Source organism: Emericellopsis atlantica, assembly GCF_019669845.1.
Source record: "Emericellopsis atlantica unplaced genomic scaffold F5Z01scaffold_1, whole genome shotgun sequence".
NCBI lineage: Eukaryota > Fungi > Ascomycota > Sordariomycetes > Hypocreales > Bionectriaceae > Emericellopsis > Emericellopsis atlantica.
The window spans coordinates 592,011-612,830 of NW_025764703.1; the positions used below are offsets into that span (position 1 = coordinate 592,011).

The following is a 20,820-nucleotide window of genomic DNA, read 5'->3' on the forward strand; positions in this document are numbered from 1 at the left end:
GTACCAGTCATGATGGTAATTATGCGGGCGATTCATGAACAAGCCCCCGACGGCACTCAATCGCATATCACTGCGAAGCAACAGTAACCCATGAGCGCGTCACAAAGAGGCGGAAATTCCAACGCTTGGGTACTTGGCATGAAGTTCCAAAGGCGAAAAAGATCATTCAGAAGCTAATGATACGCCGGCCTCCCCTCGCTGGGATGGTGGTGAAATCAAATGAAGAATACATGTGGTGAAGAAAAAACACGACGAGAATGACCAAATCATGAGACGCCTATAAGACCCGTAAAACCCTGGCCTTAGCCGTGCTCCCGAATCCATGCCTTCGCCTATAATGTTCCAAGTTATGCTGAGACAGACCCGTCTCTCTAGTCTCTCCGGGTATCGACATGGCGCGCTCGAAAATGAGGGTGGAAGATACAGCGTCCTTCCCTTCAAGAAAGTACATCTAAATATCTTCAGTCGTGTTCGTAAGTTTTTGTCTATCAAGCCCTAGAAGGCTATTGGCCCAGGTCGAGGGCCGTTTCTATGCAGTCGCTTCTCTCAAAAGAACTTGGCCATGGCCCTGCTGAGATCGATGAAATCAACAGGCTTCGTGACGTAGTCGCTGAACCCTGCCGCGGCACACTTGTCTTGCACATCCGACATGACATTGGCTGACAAGGCGATAATGGGCATGTTCGGGAACTTGGCTGATCTCTCCCAGTGTCGGATTTCGCGGCAGGCTTGGTAGCCATCCTTGCGCGGCATATGGAGATCACACTGGTACTGTTAGCAGGAGAATCATGCAGATCAAGTTCGAACAACTTACCAAGATCAGCGAGTAATACTGGTGAGGCTTGGACAAGACCTTGTCGGTGCATTCGGCGCCATCGACAGCAACCTCAACGTCTACACCAATCTTGTTCAGGTACTTCATGAGCACCTTCTGATTGACTGGATTGTCTTCCACTAGAAGCACCTTGTACCCCTTATTCCCCATCCGCTTCTCGATCTCCAGGTAGCTGGCTTTTTGTGTCTCCACCATCTGTTGCGCGGTCGACCGGTTGCGGTCAATGCTCAAGTCCCGGACCTTGTCCGGGTCGAAGATCACGGCAAAGCGCGAGGGCTTGACTGGCTTGTAGATGAAGGATATCTGATTGTCCGCGAGCAGCTTCTTGTGAGTCTCACTGCTGGCGAGCTTCAGCACAGCCTGTCGCTGGACCGAATCAGACAGCACCAATATTGTTGTCTTGTCGGCCTTCTGCGTCTTGAACAGTTGATCCATCAGATCCAGTACGGCCTCGGCTGAGCCCAGATTGATGACAATATGGGTAAACTTGATGGGATCGTGTCCACCAATGAGCTCCTGGGCCTCTTCGACGCTCCCAAGAGCTGTGATTTGGTGGGGCACATCAGAAGGCAATGTCGTCTCGATGTGCTGCGTGGTGGCCTCGCGACTGAACTTTTGAGGACAGATGAGGAGGATCGAGTACATTGGTGGACGAAACTCCTCCGGTGACGAGTGATCTGCATGCGCCGGTGTGGGTGTGCGGCCCGGCGAACTCCTTCCAGAAGGCATTTCGAGCTTCATCTGGGAGAGGTCCTGACCACTGGCCTTGGCAGCCTCGCTGAAGCGGGCGAGGCCAGTGTTGACCGTTGTGATTGAAGACTTGTCCGTGGCATGCGATCTCCCCGACAGAACAGACGGGTTGGAGCTTCCATTCGACCCCACTACGGGAGATGATTCATGCTCCGAAGCTGCCAAAGGAGACCCCTCGACGTTGCGCAACTGTTTTGGCGGTGGCAGTGGCTGGAAGTTGCCTGGAATGCTCTCCGTGGAAGGCTGTCGTGACGTAGCAGAGTACATTGTTGAGACTGGACTTCCTGGCAGGTCGGGGTGATCCTCAGCAGTAGGTAGCGTAAATCGTGCTGTGAACACAAACTTGGATCCCTTTCCTGGTTCAGCTGTCCCACTCATCTGGCCCCCATGCAGCTCGACCAGTTGCTTGGAAATGACCAGACCAAGGCCACTGCCGCCATGCTGTCTCGTGCTGCTGCCATCAATTTGACTGAAAGGCTTGAAGATCAACTCGGCCTCTTGCTTCGTGAAACCCTGTCCGGTATCGATAATCGAGTATTCCAGCATGATCTCGTGGTCACCGCTATGGCCATCCTCTTCAATGTACACCCGGCAACGACTGAATACCTCGCCTTGTGTGGTGAATTTGATGGCATTACCGATGACGTTGAGCAGCACTTGGCGAATGCGCACCTTGTCGCCCTTGACCCACGCGGGCACATCGCTCTCTACGAGGTAGTTGAGCTCGAGGCCCTTGGCAATCGCCATGGTCGAAACGAGCTCATTTACATCCTCGATGAGCGAGCGTGTGTGGAACCACTCAAACTTGAGCTTCATCATACCCGCATCTACCTTTGAAAGATCCAGTATGTCGTTGATGATCATGATCAGGCTGTTGGCGCTGGTTTGAATGGTGTTGGTGTAATCGCGTTGCTCCTCGCTCAAGATGGTGTCTTGCAGAAAGCTTACCATGCCAGAAATGCCAATAAGAGGCGTCCGGATCTCGTGCGACATGTTACTGAGGAACCGACCCTTGGATTCCATCGCCTCTTTCAGCTTCGTTTCAAGGATTTTGTGATCATTAATATCAGTAGCGGAACCAAAATAGGAGCTGGCGCCGCTGCCGAAATCGATGGTGTCGATCTCTACACAGCGGATGAGATGCCATCGATACTCTCCATTCTTGGAGCGGAGGCGAACTTCGGTCGTGTAGGAGAGGCGCCCGTTACTATCGGTGCCGACCTTGATGATGCCCTTCCTGGCTAGCTCGCTCAGGTCTGCCGACGGCAGCTCATAGACTGAAGAATTGCCAGAGCTGTTGTGACGGGAAAGCGCCTTGTGTACGCCGCGAAGCGAGGCATCGGGTGTCCTTGCTTGTTTCCCAGGGAGGAGCGTGGCTGTTGATGGGGCTTCTGACGTCGGTGTATCCTGGGCCTTCCTACTCGATCTGGGCCCTAGTGGTGTGGGAGGCGCGTCCGTGGGGATACGGCATTTGGCCAAGTCCTCGGGATGTACGTAGTCAAGGAAGCCTAGACCCAGTGCATCATCAAAGCTCTGGCCTGTGTATGAAAGCCACTGCTCGTTGGCGAAAGTAACACCGTCCTCCTCCGTCGCCGTGAAGATGATCTGGGGAATAAGATTAGCCAGAAGCCGGTGTTTGGCCTCGGAGGCTTCAATCTCTTCTTGCCGAGCCGCCCTCAACTCGGCTATGTGTTGGTCGTGGATGTCCATATAAGACCCAAGGAACTGCATAATAACTCCACGTTTATCCTTTGAGGCTACAGCTCTGGCGTAGAACCACCGGTACTGGCCATCAAACCGTTTGATGCGCACCGTCCTGGAAAATTGCTCCCCCGTTCTCAGGGAGTGGCCCCATGCCTTCAGATATTCGTCGCAATCGTCTGGGTGTATGCTGCCCCATGGATCCTCTGCCAAGTCGGCCACTGTTTGGCCGCGATAAGAGAGGTACCTGCTGTTGACCCAGACAATTTCGCCAGTTTGCGGCAGCGCGACGAAAACATGAGCGGGAAGTGCATCGAGCATGAGTCCCTTGAGTCTGTCTGACGGCGGCGGCATGTCAGCAGCGCCAGGGGCGAATGACATTGTTCGCGCAGGGTTGCCGCTCGGGGGTGCAGGCCTGCTGACGAGGCTCGAGCTCGGCGGCAAAGACTGAAAGGTTGAGGAAAAGTCCGCGCCGTAAGTATGCAGCATTGAATGCCTGCTGTGTGCTTGGCTGCTGTCAGAACATCCGGCGTCGGCTACTTTGCTGCGAATGTCCTCCGCCACATCTTCCGCTCCAAAAGAGCCACTTCCCCGAGTACTCTTGGACGAACGATGAGCGGCAGCTGCCGCCAAGGCTTCTTCCATGTCTGTAGTACTCCTGTTGCTAGGCTCGGTTGCGTTACTGGCGGCATCGAGAGTTTTGGCTGCCGAAAGTCGGGATTGCGGTCGCTTCTCGGTGGGCGAGCCTTCTTTGGGCCCGCTGCGACTACCTGGTCCACTTCCATATGTCTCGTGGCGGGAAGTCGATGGTCGTTGTTTGCTACTGAAGTAGCTCTCCCCCATATGAGCAAGAGCTGACGGGCTGGCGACTGGTTGCCTTCTATCGATGATGCTCCCGAGAGATCCAGAGTCCCAGCCCGGTGTACCAGCAGGAGAGCCTGTCATGCTCTTGGAGACGCCAGAGTACTCACTTGGACTTGTCATAGTAGTGCCTGTATGGGAAGTATGACGGCCTAGATCGGGGGCGTTTGGATATGGTGTGGTGGCCAGGGGCCGACCATCTGGAGCTACAGCGCCGAAGCCAGTTGTCGATGGCCTTCGGCGATGAAGGCCTGCAATTTCCGTCTCCAGATTCTCGAAGTGCCTGCACAGAGAAAATGAGGTTGCCATATGCGGAGCTAGGTGCTCCAGAGAGTGGCGCAAGTTCGAAGGGTACGGGATTACGGGGCTGAGAATAGAGAGAATCGCGATTGGGGCAGGATTGGCCCTCACTGGACTTGACGGTTCACCCGATCCACCCTTGGATTCGTCTTGGTTGAGCGCCTGCATCGTTTGATCGATAGCTGCAGTATTGAGTCGAAATGCGCGGCTGGTCTTGGACAGCACCAGGTGAGTTAGCGGTATGTGCATGACTGTCCAGGAATTGTCAACACCAATGGCCTCTTGCGGGGGCAGTCCTGTGTAAACAGCTGGTGAGGCACCAGGGTTGAAGCTGTCTTCATCGACTGTTGCATCCGTGAAAAAGGGGTTGTCCTGGGGATCGGACCGAATGGCTGGCGAGGGAGCAGGTGATTGTGACCATGGAGACGGCGGCGCCTGCTCGTACTCTTCGTACTTGGGCGTAGGTGGCCGTGGTTCGTCGTCGTCTACCCGGCCTTTCAAGCCATGCGCTTGATCCCCAGAGCCAACTTTGCCCCGGGCAGGATCCTGGGACGGCATCGAGGTGCCAAAGATGGCAGAGCGCTTCGTGGTCGGATCAGGCTTTTTGGTAGCAGGCTTCTTGGTGACTTCTGGTTTCGCAGGTTTTGCGGAATCCGGCGACGCTGTGTTGTCGAGATAAGGATAACTTCTGGTAAGCGTGACTGCTTTGCCCCGTTCAATCACTCGCAAAATGCCAGCATGGTCAATCAGGGGATCAGCCTCGTAATTGAGCGCTTGCAGCACTGGTAGAACGCGACCTCGACTGTTGTTCGGCGTCACGAAGGGAACTTCCCACGTGGGAATGCTGTGCTCATGTCCCTCCTCTCGGAGGTCATGCTCCTCCAAAGCACCTTCGCTGAGATGCGACTCCTCCTGTGTATCTTCGGCCTGCACTCTGGGCAAATAGCTCCTGCTGCGTGATAGATATGAGGGGCGATGTGAAGATGCAGTTGAGGTCTGGTCGCGAGACTTTGCCCTGTTATCTTCGTAGGATGTATACGAGTGACGACTGGCCAGCCCAGGTCTCGAGAGGGCTCCCGGCTTGAGTGGATCTTCTTGTGTGAAAGCGCTCAAGGGCGTTCCTTGCTCGCTCATGGGCACGCCACTTCCCCCACTCTTCGCCATATAGCCCAAGCTAAGCTCGTCTTCAGAATGCTCATTGTAAGTTGCCTTCTGACCCCATGGTACATTCTCAATATCTGTTGAATCAGCTGGAATAGACAATGTCACCCTTTCAGCCAAGTATACATCTCTCATGATCTGTACAACAGTATTCCACCAGGCATCCAGCCCTGGCTCCGCGGACAACATCAACGATAGCTCATACAGATTCGGATTGGGGTATTCGAGGTTCTCGGCCTGCGGCGAAGCACCTGCTGGGTTGAAGGCAAATGTTGATGCCGGTGTTGACAAGTTGGATAAGACTCGGTCCAAGGCTCCTGAAGATGGCTCGAACGATGCCACATGCGAAGGTCGATAATTGCCTCCTGAGGCTGAAGTAAACCCTCTGTAGCCAAGGCCTCCCGACGCCATGCGAGGAAATGGGTAGGAAGGCGTGCTTGCTACATTTGCTGGTGTCATCCCTCCACGGACCGTATTGCCAGATTCAGTAGAAGCGTTCGTGGCGGTTGTGTTGAGAGCCATCGGTATTGCCAGGCCTGACAAGGCCTCTTCGGGGATAGGAGACACTCTTTTATCAGAGGAATTCAAGAAAAACGGTCGAGAAGACGTCTCTCGACGCTCCAGGTCGCGTGCTAGCCTCTCGCGATATTCATTGAGTTGCTTTTGGGAGGGCGCCATGCCTCGCGCTTGGTCGTTTATGACGTATTCAGGTTCAGTGTCACCATGAATTTTGAACGTCCGCCTGCTCGGACTGGTCAGACCACCACTGCTGCTTCGACTTGTGCTTATTTGCGGCGTTTTCGACGAAGAGTCGGTTCTTCGCCCCGCTGGTGGCTTTGAGCTTTTGTCGCTCGCCATTGCGTCACGCGCCTCTGGTCCAGACGACGCATTGAACAAATTCAGCGGCGCATGATCCCCGTTCTCATTCTCGATGGTCACTGGAATCTTGTCGTTCAGATGTGAGTTTTCTCGGGTATCGGATCGGTACGACTGTAGCCTTGACGTTCTTTGTTCGGGAGAAACGGTCTGGTGGCTGGGCATGCCTTTCGCTTATGGCTGTTGGAAGATGCAAAAGAGTCCGTGCAACAAGGAGATTTAGTTGAGGGTTGACGTCGAAACTTTTCTGCACAAGCTGAGTGCCACATGCTCCGGTGTAAATATCAGCGCATTAGAGCCAAGGAAGGGGAAGCGCAATGTCGAGGTTGTTGGGCGAGGGAGGGGGTCGATGTGATGCCCGCAATGAGGCGCGTTCCAAAATGGCCAGCAAGGATGTCCCGGCGGATCGATGAATAGATGTCAAAAACGCGATGCGCAAGAACGCGATCAGATCAGTATCCGAAGACTGAAAAGGGACTGGAGACGGACAACTTGGGGGGGCAACAAGGCAGAGAGGTACGAACGATGAAGTCCAAGTGACAGGCTAGACTGGAGGTGGACCAGACGGCCAGTATTGTCCAGCGCTGGTTCGAGCCCATGACTCCAGGTACGGTACCTTACTCACTGTCAAATGCCACTGAGAGCCGCTAGGGAACAGTCGCTCAGGAGCCACTGGATGGCAGCGAGCAGCTGCACCACCAATCAAGGCAGAGTCCCACGTGGGTCGTGGCTTGTCTTCCAGCAGCCCTGGCAGTTATGACACCATTCAGAGGCCATTGCGCCTGCCGCGGATGGGCTTATTGACGTCATCGCGCCGTAATGTATGGTGTCGCACACTACTGGGTGCCCGTTCGATATTAATTACCACCTTACCTTAGCACTGCACGACGAAAGGTCAACCGTCAGCGCATCAGCTGGTCGCTACGTTGAGCAGCGTGCCGCGAAGATTACTTCGAGAATTGCAGATATTCTTCCCACACATGGTCACGCGAGAGGCTTTGAGCATAACAGGACCGCATCACGGCTGCCAGCATCACAAAATCCGCGCAAAGTGGGCTTCCGACATGCCTTGAATACCATTTACGTTCATTCAGGCCCAGGTTTGCTAGGAAACCCCGACATGGAAGAACAATCAAACGGCTCAGTGTTCATCGAGCCTCGAGGAAACCTGGATCAGTACCGATTAATTCGACAAGCCTACATGAAACCCCCATAAAAAGCGATCCACCACGCCTGACAGCCAGCACACCAACTTCGCGCCGTTCGTCATCTGACACGTGCCCAGCGCGGACGATCGACAAGGCTCAATTCGTCTTACCGTTCCGTCTTCACCGATTTTTGCAGCTGCGACAAGTGTATTCTACCAAACAGAACTGAACCTGCTCCTTGCGATCTTACCAGATCCACCGCTCAGGCCAGGCTTGGCTTGACTGTTGAATGAATGTGGGACAAGTCAGATCTCCCGTGCAAGCTACGGACGCTGCATGCCATCGAACAATCGCCGTTTCGCATGCCAACAGTCAGGGAGAAAGCCAAAGCCCCATGAGTCGACATGGAATTTTCGAAGCCCCTTGCGGTGCGTGTGGATTTTTCGCAATGCTAATTCATGCTACTACATACTGCCCCCTGTCGACGCTTCTTTCGACGCGCGCTGGCGGCGATGCGTGTCGTCTCCCCACGCAGCTTGGTCATGATGGACCGATACGTAGTGCCAGGATCGGCGATCCCGGACATTTTCAATAAGTACGTAGCCTGCAATCTTCGATTAATAAACACCTGCGTTGGGTGGCTTGCGGTATGGGCCCATTGACGAATGATTCGACTCTTTAACGCCTCTTTGAGAGCATCTTGTTCGCTTTTGTCGTGAGGCTGCGATAGTCGAACGAGGGAGCGCCTTGAGGTGACCAATCAGTATTGAGGTGCATGGCCTAATGACTTCAAGACCCCAGTGCTAAACAGTGAGGCTGCTTTGAATTGTGTGCCGGACTAATAACTGTAAAGTGTGGTGTGCATAGAACTCCAAACAGTAAGGTAAGAAAGATTCCCGCATCGCGGATGACACAGACAACGTTCAACGCTTGAATCGCAAGCCTCAACGCCTATACACGCTCAAGTAAACAAGCAATGAGCCCACAGTTTCCTTCCCTGACCTTGCCGCGGCAAGGCGATCTTCAAATTCCAAGCTTCTGCTTTTGGATCCGAGGCAGGGTACCCGTCAGAATCAGGATTGACAGGAGTATTGTCGCCCAGAGCTTGAGCCCTAGCACATTCAGGTTGAACTCTGTTTGAGTCGCCGTGATGACCGTCACGAGGAGCAAGACGAGGATAATGTATCCACTCCAGCGATGGTATTTATAGAGGGACTTCGCATTGTCCACACCTCCGTACAGTGAGGGCACTGCCCACATCGTGAAGCCAACCAAGTACTGCAGGGCGAGGGAGATCGAGGTGATGACGCCAAGGTAGCCATGCACGGAGTGGAAATGATCATTGTGGTTGACGATCTTGTTGTACTCGATGATGGTGACGCCTCCAATCAGGCACAGCAAGGCGAGAAGGTTGAGTGAAGCGTGAACGCGTTGACCGATGCGCTTCTGGTCGGCCGTGTGTGTCGGCTGGACGGATAGGATCGACTGAATCAAGACCAGCACGCCTGTGGCTTGGAGGAGCGGGTGACCTGAGAACAAGGTCACGGGTTTGGTGAAAACAGCTACCCAGATCATGATAAACAGCAGAATGGCGCCGAACTGGGTGATGGCAGCGGTTCCTAATTATGACGTTAGTCCAACTGGAGATCCATGTCTTGCTGGGCCTTACCGATGATGAGATTCCAAAAGATAGAGCCACGACGAGGCTGGGCAGCGTCGCCGGGTCTGCCCAGCAAGGGCTCAGATTCGTTGCCGTTGGGAACAATCACATTGTCTTGACCTGGAGGCCTTTGCGGCAAACCAGTGGCGCTCATGGTAGTATTTGCTGGTCGAATCGGACCCTTGGCGTCGTCCTGTCTGCACCGGTTAGATGCTGGGCTAGGTCGGCAGTTTTTGTTGCTGGTATTTTCACGTCTCGTGAGCGTTCAACCACCGAAGTCTTGATGGGTCCCGCGTCGGATTTATATATCAAGATTTGAATCAGTGAAATCCGAATCAACGCCGAAGATTTGCAAGGGAATGAAGGGATCGATGACGGCTCAAGGGGTGTTGTGTAATTTCATGTGAGCTCTGGCCAATCAGCGCGTGCCGATATATAGGCTGGCTGACATTTGAATGCGGGGGCATCGCCGTAAGTGACACCTGCGATTGACTGCTTCAGAATAACTGCGTAGTTTGTTCAAGGGGGTCATTTGTCCTTGTGACCGCATGTTGCACCAGGCATGCATCACTAGGCCCCGAACATGATGATGTGTGTGTTCCTGTGCGTCAGATTGGACAACATGTATAGGTTCATGTTGATGAGAATGAGGACCGTGACGCATTGCCATGTAGGCCAAACCGTAGTAAGCATAGTCCTTGATACGTTGCATCACAACAATAGTCTGACTGATTGAATACATTTATTCCATGACACTACGTACTTGTATATCATACTCGTCAGGAAGCATATGGACATCTCAGCCTTCTCGAATGGGGAACACGTTGATTAGTAGGGTAGGTAAAATGGCACGCACTCATTCCAGATCCCAGGAACAACAGCGATATACCTGTACGCATGGTCTACCGCCAAGTCGCATGTAGAGGCCCAAATAACCCGAGTCATTCCCTGTTTTGAAACGGTTGACGAGCAAATTTCCTAGTTGGGCATTTTCGTCACGCGAACAATTGTTTAATTAGGTTGTTGAAGGGTCCGATGCCGTCCGAGTCCGCCGGTGATGATGCGGGGCATGGCGGGGTTCTCCAGCAAACATGATTGCGGATTCTGAATGCCCAGACGAGAACTTCTTCCATGTCATCGTGTTGTTGTTGTTTAAGACATGTCCTCGCGGCAAGAGTGTTTGGCAGGGGTTCAAAATGCAGACAGACTGCCCGGGGTGCACCATCTATAAGGTTATCATTACTCGATAGTATCGAGTCAATCCACCCAGTGGAGGCCTGAGATGGGCTTCAGCAAGGCACTTTCCGGCAGACAGCCGATGGCCGGCGGCCAGCGACCATCGGAAGCGCCCGTCATGTTGCTACCTTTTTTGCCTGCGTGAATATACTCATGCTTGCGAACCCAGTCTTACAAGCATACATTTCGAAGCTGAGCGAAGCGAGACACACCTTTTCGGACAATTCAATCATGGCCTCTATTGTAGACGAGATCGAGTACAAGCTCGACAATGTCCCGGTCACCCCTGTACCGGCTGACAAGATTGACGGGACTTTCCGTTCAAGCACCATCGGTATGACCACACATCATCTCCTGCAAGACTCAGCAGCTGAACAATCTAGATCTGATCTCTGGGACATTGGGTGGTAAGATCCTGGCCTTCTCAGATCAATGGTTTGCTGAAGCCTCCAACCTCCTGACGCCCACGCCCCCCATCAGCCAGCCAGGCAAAATGGTCTTCACTGGCGCTTGGTACGATGGGTGGGAGACTCGACGCCACAACCCAGAGCCCTTTGACTGGGTCATCGTGCGCCTTGGTGTCGCGTCTGGCACTGTCGAGGGCGTGGAGGTGGACACTGCGTTCTTTAACGGTAACCACGCGCCCGCCGTCTCAGTTGAGGGCTGCTTCAGCGACAATGACGATGAGGTTGTCTCTTGGAAGGGCGGCCGCGGCAAGTGGGAGACTATCCTGGGCGTGCAAGAGGGAGGTCCCTCGCAGCGCCTAGGATGGAAGCTCAACTCGCCTACTGGCAAGCAGTACACTCACGTGAGGCTCAACATGTACCCTGACGGTGGCATCGCACGTTTCCGTCTCTTCGGACACGCCGTGCCAGTCTTCCCTCAAGATACCAATGCCGTATTTGACCTCGCTGCTGCGGTCAATGGAGGCGTCGCGGTTTCTTGCAGTGACCAACACTTTGGCACGAAGGATAACCTCCTCCTACCAGGGCGCGGAAAAGACATGGGCGACGGCTGGGAGACCAAGCGCTCGCGAGGTGACCACATTGACTGGGCTATCATCCGCCTGGGGGCGCCAGGCTACATCGAGAAGTTCGTGGTCGACACTGCGCACTTTCGAGGGAACTTTCCGCAGAAGGTGGCGGTACAGGGCATCAACCACGAAGGGGGCGGCGACCCGGGCGCAGATGCTGAAGGTTGGGTGGAAGCTGTCGCGTCGAGCAAAACGGGACCTGACCGTGAGCACGAGTTCGAGAGCGCCGCCAGCTCCAAACCGTTCACCCATGTTAAGTTGATCATGATTCCCGACGGTGGCGTCAAGCGATTAAGGGCGTATGGTAAACGGGTCGTTTAAAAGAAGCGCGACGGGTTCAGAGCTTAGTATGCACGCTCACCTGCCAACAATATAGCGCAATACAATAGCATGACGTGTCATATTGCGCCCGGGTGAAAATGAACGAGGTTAGGCTTCGTCAGGCGTGAATGTAATTTGACAATATTACATATAACCTTGAGTGAATACTAAGAGACAAGGCCGGGTACGGCGTACTGGAAAATGGGGTTAAGTCCTGACGTAAGCGCACGGACCACCCGTCTGCCGGAGGGCCACTAAAGCAGCACGTCGAACTACTCCATACCTACCTGGTACATAGGGCTTCCCTCCTGGAATGACGAAAGTGCCATCACCAACCTGACGTGGCACAGCACTCACACGATTCCGACGCGCGCTTGATGCGCGCCCCCACGACGACAGCTGCGATCAATTTGAGGAGACCCTCTGTTCCCGCCATATAGTCGAACGACGCGGCCTATGAGCCAGGTGTCCTGGCTCTGCCCCTCCTTCCATAGCTATGGACCTTGGGGTGTCAAGCGCCGATGAGGGCGAGCAGAGGCCTCGTCCTCTTCCTGACGACTTACCGAAATCCCTGAATGACCGACGGCATGCCTCAAAAGAGAGCTATGTGCCTGACACGGAGATGTACGACGGTTGGCAAGGTGGGCTCACCCTGTGTCGCGTGATGGGAAGCAGGCGTACTGACTGGCTGGGAAGGAGAATCACAGTTTCTCACAACGCCCGCTTTGGCCAAGCCTCTCAACTTTGGCAACCTGTCTCTCAACGATGACGAATACGAGAACGATGCAAGCAATGCGCCCAAAGACAGCGACACTCGGCTGATGGAGATGCTGGCAGCGCAGGCGAACCACCTCTCTACCGAGCTAGAAGACGAGCAGGCAATCATCGATAACGACACTCTCTCCGATTCAGAGAAGAAGGACATGCTACAAAAGGCCTTGCATACGGCGGCAAGTAACGGCGATGTTGACAGACTCAACAAGCTTCTCGATGGCAGTGCCAAGGACTTTGTGGATGTCAACGCACCTGATGAGGACGGCACGCCGCCTCTTATATACGCTAGCTGCTTTGTAGGTCTCCGAGTATCGGTGGTGTATACGCAGTCTAATCAGTGTAGGGACACGAAAATGTGGTACAGGCTCTAATCGCAAAGGGCGCCGATGTCAACAAGCAAGACCGAAATCAATGGAGTCCTCTAATGTGGGCAATGACCAACCGACACAAAGGGATCGCCAAGGCTTTGCTGGACAACGGTGCATCAGGGGACCAGAGAACATCAAGTGGGCGCACTGCCTTTGACTTTGTGCCGCCTGACAGCGAGATGTCGTATTATCTCAGCAGCAACGGCTACAGCATTGGCAACGCCGGCATGGATGACGATTTCTACAACCCAGGATTCGGCCAAGACCGATTTGAGGAGGAACTAGCCGAGATGGAGACACGGAGAAGACTGATGATGGAAAGCGCTCGTGATCTAGAGGTCGACCTGGGCAATGTGGGCATGGACGACCAGCCAGAGGTAAGGTCACCAGACGCATCGTCTACATCCACGCTAACGGATCAACTAGCCCGTCGAGGAATTCGAGGAAGAACAACAGGAGTTTGACTGGAGCCGTTGTCTGCACGATCAGATGTTTGTGTTCCAGGAGCACGAACTTGACCATATCCTCGATATTGTCATTACGAAGATGACTCCCCAACGATCACCGTCGCAAAAGCCCGTACCCGCCAACATGATCTTCCTCAGCGCACGATACGCGCACTATCACTCAAGTCCAGAGCTTTTGGGTCGTCTGCTAGTATCTGCCATGGACCGGATCAACGATGTGGTGGAGCGATGCCAATGGGACATGACGATCCTTGCGTTTTGGATATCGAACGCGACTCTGCTGTTGCACTATCTGAAAAAGGATGCAGGACTTGTCGAAGCGACGGTTGAGTTTCAGGCACATCTCGCGGAATTGATCAACGAGATCTTTATCCTGATCGTCCGGGATGCGGAGCGACGACTGGACAAGGTGCTCGACCCAGCAATGCTCGACCATGAGACTATCCCAGGATTCGAGGATATTGCCTTCCAGAACGAGTGGAAGATCTTCAAACGCAAAACCACTGTCAAAGAGGAGCCTCTCGAGAAACGATTTCGACCACCCTCGCCGAAGCAGCGTGCTAAGCCAGCGCCGCGGAATGTCACCTCCTTATTGTCGTCAACCCTTTTCGTCCTAGACCTTTACGACATTCACTCTGTAATCACGGCGCAAATCATGTCGCAGCTTATTTACTGGATCAGCGCGGAGCTTTTCAACCGCATCATGTCGAATCGGAAATACCTCGCGCGAACCAAGGCTATGCAAATACGAATGAACATCTCGACACTGGAGGAGTGGGTGCGGACAAACAACCGGCAGGCTGAGCACTACGAGGCGGGCAACACGGAGGCCACGGGTGAGACAACGGCAGATGCCGCTCGCCAACACTTAGCACCGGTTATACAGCTCCTACAGTGGCTGCAGTGCTTCTCTTCGCTAGATCCGGACGACCTTGAAGCACTGATTGCGACCCTGCAACAACTCAAACGATTGACACCACAGCAGCTGATCCACGCTGTCAACCACTACAGACCCGAAGTGGGAGAAAAGGGGCTTCCGAAAAGCGCCATGAAGTACTTGCTTTCCCTGCAAAAAGAAGCGGCAATGAAGCGGGATCGGCGGCGAAGCAGGAACATGTCACCGATGCCTGATACTTCACCCGTGACGCCCGTTAAGGGCAACAAGTCTAACGGCGCCCATCTAGAGACACCGGGAAGCATTCAGGGCACACCCGGAAACGACGGGTCAGATGACGACGACGATGCTCCCGAGCACCTTCTTATGGACCCCGCCATGATGCTACCATTTACGCTGCCTTCCGTCACAGACATGCTCGTCTCCTACGGCGCGGGCTTCGGCGGCGTCAATAGGGAGAGAGAACGTAAGTATATACCAACGGTGCCCCCCGAGTTCCTCGAAAAGCTCGAGGTCAGTGGTGCAAGGAAGGGGCCAATGTTCCAGGAGAAGGATTGGGAAAACGAGGAGGTCTGACGGGTTCACGACTCTATCGTCTGCAGAGAGCTTCCCGTGGACCAGAAACGTCAATGCTACATCTGGAGGGCCTAGCCGAGCTGCATGCTGCAAGGAACAGGAAATGTGGCGGCCAGCCCATGCCTCTAGCGCAAGGCCCGTGGATACCGCAAGAAGCTGTCATCTCGTTGCTTCTGCTGCGAACCGAGGACGAGTCTGTTGGCGGGGACGCCTTAACCAGATCTCGTGGCTTCTAGAGCAAAGAGATCCGCTCTCTTCATTTTGCGCGGCCGGCGCGGCCAAGCGAGTCAATAGATTGAAGAGGCATTGTCCAGATGTATCATACGTGCGCCCGGACATGATGATGCTGTCGAAGCACACCATTTTCTTTTTTCCCCTTCCTTCGCTTCCGAATTTTTCCAAGGTGACGGATGCAGTAACAGGTGAATGTGCCATGATAGGTTGGACAATGATGCGCTGGCTGCCGCCACGTCGAGCTACAGCTGCAGGATGCCACCAAACAGGACTCGTGGGCGCCCCATGAGATTCCTTTTGGGCAACAGCTAGGAAAAAAAGAAGAAATCGGTTTGCTGCTTCGGGCACCGCCCTGGCTCTGCCTCTTGCATCTTTTCTTGATGCAGTTCAAACGGTGAGAAGTGTTTGTCTACCTGTCGTGTCGACATGTCGTTGACTCGGGCCACCTGACACCGTACTCATCAACTGCACCCGTTGGATGACACAAACAAGTATTGCCGCTCAGTCAGTAGGACGCGCACAACACTCTGCTTGATGATAATGATGTTAGGTGCCGCGGGTGGAACTGCAGAAGCGATGCACAGCAGGACCAGCTGGTTGAAGCCCCATCCATCTACACCTCAGATGACCAGCAACTCGTTGTCCAAGAACCCACCCACCTGACCTTCCCCCTGAGACCTCTGTCCAGCAAAGTTAAGTTGGGAAAAACATTTCGATGGTGCGGGAACCTTGCAGTCTTGTTAAACAGGCAGTCTCTTCCGGTGCTCCCTTGCATTGTGATTCGACGAGGCCTCGTTGATGATGTGGCGCTCAGATTGGGTGCGGATGCGTTTGTGCGGTGAAGCAAGGACGCACGTCGCCTGTGGTTCGTTCTCCATATGCGCTTGGGCCCTGCCGGGTGTTTGTCCCTCAGGGTCCGGATCTGCCAGTGCGCTCAGCGTGTCTACGAGAGGAGGACGCGATGATGTGGCAGTAGGTGGATGGCCGTCCGATACACGAAGTCCTCACCGTAGTTGTGAGTAGTAGTCCGTAGGGAAAGGTACAACCCAAGGTACCTTTCTTTTCTGATGCCGTCTTCTGATCGGTCTGGATTATAATATCGCAGCCATCTTGAATTGTTCCTGCATTAATCGCAAGCCACTTCTCACTCTATTGTGCCTGTAGAGCATCAGCATCGTCGTTGTTTTTTCCCGGACCTGTCCATCCCGAGCAAGATCACCTGTACGCGCATCGCATCCACGGAAACGCACCTGCCGTGGGAAAAGTCAGGAATCGGATACTAAAAGAGAAAGAGCGCCCTTCTCTTGTCGCTCACGCACGAACTCGCGATATTTCACTTGCGTTACCGGCCTCTCGACTTTGCGTTTGTCAGAAGCGAAGCCACTGCTGGGTGATCGCTTGGCTTCACTTACACAGCAGAGCCCCATTCGACCTCACCACCCTGCGCGCTGCATTGTCAAAGACAGTCAAGAAGCCATCCGAGCTCTCTCAGCTGGAGAAGTACCAGACGACGCCTCACCATGTCTTCGAGATCCGGCAGTGTACGTCAGAAGAATCGACCAGCTGTGCGCAGACCGTCATTCCGTGACGACTACAGCCTTGTTGGGATCCGCTACGAGAAGACATCTCAGGGTGAAATGCCCATACCCATCACGACGATCAACCCTGTCCGCTCGCCGTCGCGACCAACATCGTCAGCATCATCAGCATCGTCGGGCGCCTTTGCGATCACTGGCGGCAGCCCGATCATAGTCAGGCCGCACAGGACTGCGCCGTCCATTGACGAACACCCGGCACTGCGCACCAGAAAGGCAGTGCAACAGCAGTGCAAAGACGTGTGGAAGCGCGACTCTGGCCACGGGGCGAATAGCTTGTCGTCCAAAACGCCAACGATTGACGAGGAAGACGGTGAAGACGGGTCGTTGTTTGACAGGCACTCGGCGCTGTTGAAGAACCGCAGGCTCTCGTCAGTCTCCGTGTCAGACTCAGGCTCACCTGCCGTGCCACCGGCAGATGGCAATCATCCCCGACAGGCCAAACAGGGTAAGGATCAGGCGCACAATCGTGTTGCATCTGATGCTGTCCACATGCTCGCTTGCCATGTCGCATCCGACACGTCCATCCTCCTCCCATCGCGTTCTCCATCTGTATCAGCACCATCGCCGCCAAAGAAGCTCGCCAGAGGCCTGAGCATTCGCTCAGTCTTCTCAATCACCAAGAGCCCAAGATTGTCTGCGACTGCTCGGGGTAATACTTCCACGCCAATGCAGGACCAGGTCACGCCCGAGCCCGTGGAGGAGCCCCTAATGTGGGGCTCTCCGTCCCCTGAAGCCGCCGTCAGGCCCGTCACCAGCGCTGGCGATGAGCCTAACAAGAAGGCCCCTAGCACGCCAATTTCAACGCCAAAGGCCGCCGCCCGCAAGTCTATCTGGTCCTCTCCCAAATCGCAACCGCAACAACGCGACTCAGTCGAGACCACCGAAGCCACGCACTTTTCTCCTCTCGATCTGTCACTTCCCACGGACGGCTTGCTCGACGATGGTTTCCTAGCCAGCTTATCCTTCTCTCAGCGCGGCAGTGTCATGTTTGGTGGGCAGCGAGCTCTAGCTGCGGACGATGCCACCATGGCACATCAATCAACATCGCACGCGCAACCACCCCACGAACACACGCGCACGAGCGTCGACAACGATTCCAAGCCGCCGCCTAGCCCCGCGACAAACCTATCGCCAAGCGCTACACCTGTATCAGAGACAATTCCTGGCTCAGGCACGCCTACGAGCGACGCGACACCAGACACTGGCTATGCCACTCCCGATGCCACTACGCCGGCGCAAACCTCCGAACCTGAGCGACCGGCCGAGCCCCAGTCGCAGACACCATCTGTGCCACCCCCTCAAGCGCAACAATCCACACAATACCTGAACGTACCGCCGGATACTCGCTTTATGGAGCCCGACGTTGAGAAGGAGTCCCGAAAGGTGAGATCGCTCTACGCTGCTGACGAGACCCTTCGATGGGAAGACGGTGCCCTGCCATCGTTGTCAGGGCGAACGGCCTCTCCCATCGAGGAGGTGTCGCCCGAGGAGGACGAGAACGACCCGTATGATTTCCTTGTCTCCCGTGTCTCATGGTAGTTTACAAGCTGACTTGCCCCCTTTTTCTGTCGTGTAGATCTCATGGTCGCCTTGGTCCCGTCAGAAGTACCCCGTGCTCCGGCGCATCCTCTTCGCTCCGACCTAGCAGCGCGTACAAGACAGACAAGGAGAGCGGTGTCGATTCCGAAGACTGGGACGAATTCGAGGGTGTTGAACTTGACCGGTATGGGTTTATCAGGGAGACGAAACGCCCGAATTCATCGAGAGTCGGCACGCCTACAGAGATGAAGTCAGCACTATTCTCGCCTAGAAGAGGGAGGAACGTACTGCAGAAGAGGGACGCACCTGGTGTCGGGTCTCCCCTGGGAACAATAAGACGGCCACCCAGCCGGAAAGTGTCGGCGAGGTCGCTCAACACCCAACATTCCGAGATGTCGACCACCTCTTTCCGATCACAGCGCTCTGCCATGCGCCACGCAAGCAACTTGCTGCCTCATAATCGTGACCGCCGGTGGATGGACGAAGCGGGCGATATGCTTACTGTCTCACCGAGTCTTCAAAACGTTGCTGAAGAAGCGCAAGTCGAGAAGATCTCGGAAGCACTGAAGCGGAAAGAGTGGGAGAGATCAGAGAAGTGGCAAAAGATGGCCAAAAATATCAAGAAAGGTGCTCAAGGAGAGGGCATGGAGTTCGAGTTCGACGCCAAGAACCCAAAGCTCATTGAAAGGACGTGGAAAGGCATCCCTGACCGCTGGCGGACAGCAGCATGGTGGTCTTTTCTCGAGACCAGCGCCAAGAATCACCCGAACTCACGATCTGTGGAGGAGATCATCGCCGAGTTCCACAAGCTTCAGTTGAAACCGTCTCCAGACGACGTGCAGATCGACCTCGACGTTCCGAGGACGATTGGCCGACATATCATGTTCCGTCGCCGATACCAGGGCGGCCAGCGGCTATTGTTCCGAGTGTTGCACGCAATCTCGATATACTTTCCCGAGACCGGCTATGTACAGGGCATGGCCTCATTGGCGGCGACTCTCTTGTGTTATTTTGAGGAGGAGAAATGCTTCGTTATGATGGTCCGCATGTGGGAGCTGCGAGGGCTCGACCGTCTCTACCGCCACGGCTTTGAAGGGCTGATGACTGGCCTTCAAGAATTTGAAATGTTCTGGCTTAACAAGGACGTTGCCAAGAAACTGGTAAGTGGCCGCTCGCCTCTCTGATTTACGATACTAACCGTGGCACAGGCGGAGTTGGGGATAGACCCAACAGCATACGGCACCAAATGGTACCTGACCTTGTTCAACCTGTCACTGCCTTTTCCCGCGCAGCTTCGTGTCTGGGATGTGATCATGCTGCTTGGCACATCAGGTGAACGCGAGATGAAGCCGTCCAAGAAGGCTACGAAGACCTTGATGGGACCACCCACGGGCCTCGATGTCCTGCATGCCACCAGCGCGGCGCTGATCCACGCCATGCGCGAGTTGCTGCTCGACTCGGACTTTGAGAACGCCATGAAGGCGTTGACGTCCTTTGTCACCATCAAAGACGAGGATCTACTCATGAAGGTCACAAAGGCAGAATGGAAGGCTCGTCAAGGCAAGCGAAGGTCGTAGCAGGCCTTCCTGCCATTTACCTCCCCACCGAGCCGAAACCGGTGATGATGGCGAAAGTGAAAGAGTCATGTTCTTCTCGTCTTGTGGCTTCTTTTTGCTTCTTTGTTTGGGAATAGCGACGGATGGGGCATCGCCCAACTGTTTTTGCGAAAGCTCTCGATACCCCCTGGAACGCTTGTCTTGTTTGAAATTCTACTTTCTTGTTTTTCCTTCGCAGCGCTACGGCTAGCTGCACGCGCCTTGACGGCAGCCTCTTGTTTTCCTTTGTCCGTGGGAGACGACTGTATGTATGTCAGCATCGACTATTGGGGAGCGCACGTGCTGGGCTGGGCTTGTTTTTACAGAATATACCCCTTTGGAGAGTGTTGGCGGCGTGGCGTGCTACGACAGGGCGGTGGAACACGTGCTCGGAAAGGGCTTCACGAAGGTAGGGTGGCTGGACTCTTTCTGTCAATGAATGCAGAAAACGACATATCGGAGGTGGCGATAATAGAGTAATTGACGACCTGATTCTATCAGAGCACAATGCTGTTGAAGACCCCGTGAGAATGTAACCCATACTAGTAGAACCGGCGGGTCCGTGCGCTCCGCGCCATCGGTGCCGCATGCCATCCATGTTAGGTGGGATCCACACATCCCCGGCGCCGAACCGAGCCCGCTGCGATGATTTGCGCTCCAGCTCAATTAATGATGGCCTTGTCGGTTGGTGTGTATGTGTGTGCGTGCACTGATTGAGTTACACCACAGAAGGCCCATTGAAAGCCGCATTCCAGTCTCGACCCACGCGACCACGTGCCAGCCACAATGGACGCACTGTCCTACCCCATTGTCAAGGAAGCACGCGTTGAAAGCCTCGACCGAGTCACCGAGGATGCACACCGCTGTGACCGACCCCCCAGCCAAGAGCGCG

General features: G+C 54.6%; 4 protein-coding genes across 4 annotated transcripts; 2 read left to right on the forward strand and 2 right to left on the reverse strand.

Moving 5' to 3' along the window:
• Positions 1-546: 546 nt before the first annotated feature.
• Positions 547-6,649, reverse strand: F5Z01DRAFT_632064 (putative histidine kinase HHK2p; the record flags this gene model as incomplete). The annotated part of the gene is made up of 2 exons (XM_046261832.1): positions 547-771; positions 815-6,649. The coding sequence occupies 2 exons, from the start codon at positions 6,647-6,649 to the stop codon at positions 547-549; spliced, it is 6,060 nt and encodes a 2,019-aa protein (XP_046122899.1).
• Positions 6,650-8,441: 1,792 nt separating this feature from the next.
• F5Z01DRAFT_13819 (eukaryotic cytochrome b561-domain-containing protein) lies at positions 8,442-9,607 on the reverse strand. Its single transcript, XM_046257627.1, has 3 exons — positions 9,545-9,607; positions 9,302-9,485; positions 8,442-9,251 (listed from the first exon to the last, which is right to left on the reverse strand). The coding sequence occupies exons 2-3, from the start codon at positions 9,444-9,446 to the stop codon at positions 8,656-8,658; spliced, it is 741 nt and encodes a 246-aa protein (XP_046122900.1). The 5' UTR covers positions 9,447-9,485; positions 9,545-9,607; the 3' UTR covers positions 8,442-8,655.
• Positions 9,608-10,759: 1,152 nt separating this feature from the next.
• F5Z01DRAFT_614277 (uncharacterized protein) lies at positions 10,760-14,962 on the forward strand (the record flags this gene model as incomplete). The annotated part of the gene is made up of 7 exons (XM_046260809.1): positions 10,760-10,862; positions 10,912-11,843; positions 11,951-11,999; positions 12,344-12,523; positions 12,579-12,952; positions 13,000-13,401; positions 13,451-14,962. 7 exons carry the CDS (start codon positions 10,760-10,762, stop codon positions 14,960-14,962), a joined length of 3,552 nt encoding a protein of 1,183 aa, XP_046122901.1.
• Positions 14,963-16,468: 1,506 nt separating this feature from the next.
• On the forward strand, positions 16,469-20,056 carry F5Z01DRAFT_13559 (putative TBC domain protein). Its single transcript, XM_046257605.1, has 3 exons — positions 16,469-18,299; positions 18,371-19,493; positions 19,542-20,056. The coding sequence occupies exons 1-3, from the start codon at positions 16,717-16,719 to the stop codon at positions 19,908-19,910; spliced, it is 3,075 nt and encodes a 1,024-aa protein (XP_046122902.1). The 5' UTR covers positions 16,469-16,716; the 3' UTR covers positions 19,911-20,056.
• The last annotated feature ends 764 nt before the right edge of the window (positions 20,057-20,820 follow it).